The sequence below is a fragment of the Akebia trifoliata genome, chromosome 6, assembly GCF_017979445.1.
Source record: "Akebia trifoliata isolate Shusen 1 chromosome 6, ASM1797944v1, whole genome shotgun sequence".
Classification (NCBI taxonomy): Eukaryota; Viridiplantae; Streptophyta; class Magnoliopsida; order Ranunculales; family Lardizabalaceae; genus Akebia; species Akebia trifoliata.
The window spans coordinates 5,652,403-5,657,860 of NC_141380.1; the positions used below are offsets into that span (position 1 = coordinate 5,652,403).

At 34.4% G+C, this 5,458-nt stretch overlaps 1 protein-coding gene across 1 annotated transcript; it reads right to left on the reverse strand.

Moving 5' to 3' along the window:
* Positions 1–1,389: 1,389 nt before the first annotated feature.
* Positions 1,390–5,060, reverse strand: LOC147399858 (APETALA2-like protein 1). The gene is made up of 9 exons (XM_086445397.1): positions 4,171–5,060; positions 4,059–4,084; positions 3,924–3,954; positions 3,729–3,816; positions 3,480–3,625; positions 3,264–3,308; positions 3,056–3,159; positions 2,802–2,938; positions 1,390–1,805 (listed from the first exon to the last, which is right to left on the reverse strand). The coding sequence occupies exons 1-9, from the start codon at positions 4,689–4,691 to the stop codon at positions 1,542–1,544; spliced, it is 1,362 nt and encodes a 453-aa protein (XP_086301523.1). The 5' UTR covers positions 4,692–5,060; the 3' UTR covers positions 1,390–1,541.
* Positions 5,061–5,458: the final 398 nt, after the last annotated feature.

Sequence of the window (5,458 nt, forward strand, 5' to 3'; positions counted from 1 at the left end):
TCATGGTGGTTTGGCCCCAAACTCATTCGAACCTACTCTCGAAGTAAAAAAAAAAAAAAAATAATGGAGTCAACTCATAAACCCCACTAAGTCAACTTTAAAATGCACCGAGTTGGATAAGAATCTTGACCAAGTTATACAAATATATTTTAATAGTGTTGTGAAAAATAAAAATTATTTTAAATTTTATTTAGGGTAAATTCTTAAATAATTAACCAAGTTTTCGATATTTTTGAAATGTTAATGTTGACTCAACTACTATGTAATGTTGACAAAATTTTCTCAAATTGTCAATATTACGTGATGATTTTGTCAACATTAACAATATTTTGAAAATACTAAACTTTGGTACTTCACCCTTTTATTTAACCCATCAAAGTCAACTTGCAAGTCATACTCAATTTGACTAACTGGACATTTGTTCTGAGTTTTAAAACTATTGTCAATTTACGAACTCAGATTTCGACTACTTTTGCAATTGGAAGTTCATCCGCGAAATCTTAAATTTTTTTCAGAATTATTATTTTTTATTATTTTAATTACATTATATCTACTTTTAGTATCTCAATTCACGTTCCTTTGGATAATATAATGAAACAAAACAAAATTATATCTTAGTTCCATTTGCTCATTTAAAACTAAATTAAAATATTCATTTTTTGTTTTCCATACAAATATTAAATATCATTGAATAATTCGGTCCAGTTTTCGACCCAACTCAATTCATTTCATGATAACTCGGCAAAGTTGGAAAGTTGACTCGACAAGTGGGTCCCATTGAGTTTGGGAGCTAAGTCACCATGAATTGGACTCATCCATGTTTTGAGTCGAGTCGACTCCATGAGTTTTAAAACTATGGCTGGGGAGTACCAAATCCCTCACCCCATGTTTAATACTGTTTGGGAGACAATATTGGTCCCAGGAACAAAATTGAGAAGCCAAGAGGATAGACAGGGAGATAGGGACGCTTTTAAAAGCTTGTAGTAATCTCTATTTTTTTTTTTTTTTTCCTTAAAAAAGGAACTGAGTGAGTGATGATAAATAAATAAAGGGTGAATTACCATTTCGTGAGCTGAAAAGGAGTTATTTACGATTTCAGCTAATCGTTCATTTTAATTACCAAAATGTGCTTGTTTTCGTTTAAAAAAATTCAGCACGGTAACAAATTCAGCAGTTTTGAAGTGTGACTATTTCGCAGTTTAAAGTAACTATTTCCAATTAGTCACATTAAACCTGTGAAATAGTCACTTTAAAAACCTTTGAATTTGTTATCGTTCACGTCTTGTTAATTAGAATGAACAGTGATTCATCAAAAGTTGATCATTTTTTCGTAAATATCTCTATCTCCGCAAGAAATAAACATTGAAAAGGAGCATCAAGAGAACCATAGAAACTAAAATAATCTCTTTTAGTAGAATTAGAGTGTTGTATAATGGATGATAATATGTGAAGTATATACCAGCTCTTCATATAAACATATATGACAGAGAAAGATGGATGGATCAAAAGACCAACTTAATTGGTTGTTTTTGGTGGTGATTTCAGCTCCTGTAATGGTTGCATTGAGAGGTGGTGTTGTAATGGCGATGGTGGGTGGTTGTGGTTGTATTGGAAGAGTATTGTAGTGGAGGAGGAAGGGCAGCTGATGAAGAGGTGGTAATTGACGAAGAGAATCCTGATGATGCTGCGGTAGAGAACAATGACATTGGGGTAGAACCGCTGCCACTTTGATCATGCATTTTCCATGCCAAGTTCGAGAGTCCTGACGAACCAATTTCAACCCTCTTCTCGATTGGATTTTCTTGCTATAAAAAAGGAAAACGAAAACAAAATTAGTTTCTAGTGGTCAAGTAAATCATCAGATATAGACTTTCCAACTAGCAGGCCATAACTAAACAAGATTTTGTTTCATAGAAGTATTATAGATCAAGTGTTCAATAAACAAGTCATAATCAAAATAATACTTGTAACCTCAGTAGAATCCAAAAAATGTGATTTCCCATCCGATTTGAAAAAAAAAAAAAAAAAAATCTACAGATCCACAATAGCCAAAAAAGAAACAGAAGAAAATAAATAAATAATAACATAAAAAGTATATTACTTGAGTGAAGATTGCTAGGATGAGGTTTAAACTGCTGGGGGAAGGCTATTGTGGCAAATCAAAATATAGTTGATCAAAGTTATAACAAAAGTGTGATGAAATGCGAAGGAAAGTATTATAATTTCCTTTTTATCTTTCTGAAATAGGGAATCGATTTTGATTTCAGAGACACTTGCATAGTATAAACTGTAAGCAGTAAACTCAAATGTGTTACATGGTTCTTAACTTCTATAAGCTAGGGCAGACAGGTTGAGCAACAATTGCATTTTACTTCCTCCAGGAAGAAATTAAAAATAGTACAGATAAATCCAAAAGAAAAACTCTCACAATTGGGAGACTGGGTATACATTGGAGGGTACTCAGATGTCGTTATTAGGCCATGGGGAAGTTGTACACCCACTGTCACCAAAGGATTCCCCTCATGTAAGAACAGAACAGACGGCCTAGATTATCGATAGATTTTTAGATAAAAACATACTGAATGAGCGGTTCAATCCAATTTAAGTACACTTGCATGTAGAGAAACGGCTAAAGCTAGTTATGGTTCAACATCCTTGAGTTTTTAACTACAGCTAAAACTTTAAGCTAATTTCTCAACAAGTTACATTAAGTGATAATATTTACAGTGGAATGATTTGACACTTGTTATTTCGAAATATCAAATGATGTAGAAAGATCTTAAGTAATTTTTGAATATTACCTTTGCTGTCTTAGAATCATGCATGTTGAAAGTGTCACTGTGAAATTGGAAGCTCCTCACATTGTTGCTCCCCTTCGGGCCATCGGTAATAGAAGGGGGAGAAATCCTCAAATTCAGATCAAGATTGTGGGAGGTGTCTAAATAACAGAATCAACAAAATTTTCATAAATCAGTTTTAGATAAGAGGGTTTTGTTCGATTGCATAGATACTAATACATTAAAGATAATAGGAGAACTTATATATCAAATAATACCTCCATTTTCAGGTTCAAGAATTATCTCCCCTTCATATGTACTCGGCTCAAAATTGGTGACTGCTTCCCTTCCATTACATTTGATAGCTGCCTTGTCATAAGCCCTGTTATCCAAAATACCAAAACAGAGATTCATGTTAGATACAAGCCCTTTAATGTTAGGTTACAAAATATAGAATCTAGGAGGGTAAAATTCATGATGAATGACCTTGCAGCTTCTACTTCACTGTTGAATAGTCCAAGATATATATATCTGCAAGTAAGCATCATCTATTCATCAATGAAAACTGAGTTCCCAATATCTTAAAAATAACAACTCTGTGAGAAGTTTTCGAAACTCATTTTCGAGGTTATCGAATTAAACTTCAGACTTAATGGCTACTTGTTTACATCTTGATTGTAAATTCAGTTATGAAATATTTACTTCTTGCCAAGGAATTGGCCCATACGCGCTTCCCATCTACCGCATTTGTGAAGAGTCACACCTCTGTATCTCGAACTTCCCCTTGAGAAACCAGTACTATGGCGACGTAAAATGTGTACGAATTCTTCCTTGGTCAAGTTCCCCATCTGAAAATCGATCAAATGAGGATAAACAACCAAACAAAAACCCCATCGAAATGAGCTAGACGGCTAGACCTCAATTAGAAACAAAACAACTACCCTACCTCACCTGTTTCATGTCTTCAAGATAATCGCTGAGATTAAAATTGATGTCGGCCTCAACTCCCCTGAACTTAATAGCAGCTCGATCGTATGCCCTGCGATCGGGAAACCCAAATTAAGAAAAATTCACCACAAACAATAACAGATTTAACAAAAAATAAAACATAGATTTATTATTTATTTTATTTTAATTTAATTTTACCTAGCAGCAGCATGAGCTGTGTCAAATCCACCTTCAATTTCCAAAAAGCCAACATCATCAGAAACATTATTAAAAAATTGGTGAAAATTAACAAAATTAACCTTCAGAAATCAAACACAGAGATTAACTACTTACCCAAATAAACCTGTTTACCACAATCCCTGTTCAAGAAAACCAAAAAATTGGTTCAAAAATCAAAATCTACAAAATTAAGAGAAATATTTGAGTAGAATTTGCGATAACTAACCAAATATGCGATTCCCATCTACCAGTTCTTCGATAAAACGTAACTCCTCGATACTGAGAGCTTCGTGATCTCGGCCCTCGACGACTCTTGCTCACCTTCTTCTGCTGCTGCTGGAAGACCATTACGTCCGGCAGCACACCCACGTGTCCCTTCCCAAACGAGAGATCCAATTCACTCCAGCGCGGTTGCGATGATGAAGAAGCTGAAGATGGAAAAAGTTGCTCTGTAACAAAACCCGATTGCAGAATCTGCTTCTCATTCTCATTCACGTTGTTGTTCTTCAAGATTCCGAAATCGATCGCATAGAGATCGCCACCATTGCTTCGCTTTGTTCGAGTAGAGCAAGAGTCCTCGAGTCCGCCATTGTTGAAAGCTTCGACATTAACGACTGAAGAATTCGAAGTTCCTGATTCATCCATTTGGCTACTTCTAGAACCTTCTGGAATCTTCTCCATCATCATCTCATCTTCTTTGCAAGTAGTATCGGCCGATTCAACAACAACATTAAGATCGAACACCATTTCTCCCCTAATTCCTTACAAAAAGATGATTCTAGAAGCTAAAGAAAGAAGATTCAGAGAAGTTTTAGGTTTTTATACAGCATTTGTGGTTCGATTTGCAGAAATAGTTTCTTCTGTGATCTTCTTGATCTCTCTGTTACAACGCATGTCGATTTCCGAAGATCTGATCGAAATTAAGGAAAAAAAAGAAAAAAAAAAAATTCTCAAAGAAGAACTACAAACAAAACCAGAAGATTAACGAAGTTGTAGAATAAAATCAAGAACGAATCAAGTTGAGATCAGAAGATCAGAAACTTAAAGCCTTAAAATAATTTCTCTCTCAGAGAGAGAAAGAGAGAGAGAGTCTGGCTTTCTATTTTCTACTCTACTAGGATTAGCTGCTTATTATAAAGATAATATTTATAAATAATAAAAAATTCCCAAACGAAATTTCTAGGGATTCCCACTAGTGCTATCTAAGAAACTAGTAGAAAAATCTCAGCCTTATGTTTGAGTCTATCCGTCAAACGTCGTTTAAAGGTGATTACTTTGTTGCATTGTTTGTCCAATATATATAAAGAAAAAATAGTGGGCTTTGCCGTACCTCCCTCATTAGTGGGATTTATTAAAAATGTATCCCTAAACTATAAATTAATTTTCTTTTCTAGAACCTATTTCTAGCTATACGACTTAAACTAGCCTAAAATTACTTTTATGTCTTTAGTTTAACGTTGTCATGTCTGCCATGCTAGTCATAGGGTTTTTGTTTATTATAGGCCAAGTTTTAG

Bases quoted from the DNA above. Each gene is read 5' to 3' on its own strand.
- LOC147399858 (XM_086445397.1), bottom strand. From the start codon at position 4,691: ATGGTGTTCGATCTTAATGTTGTTGTTGAATCGGCCGATACTACTTGC. The intron at 3,817-3,923 runs GTAAAATTAAAT...TCCCGATCGCAG, and splicing joins ACAGCTCATGCTGCTGCTAG to GGCATACGATCGAGCTGCTA. The intron at 3,626-3,728 runs GTGAGGTAGGGT...ATCGATTTTCAG, and splicing joins ATCTTGAAGACATGAAACAG to ATGGGGAACTTGACCAAGGA.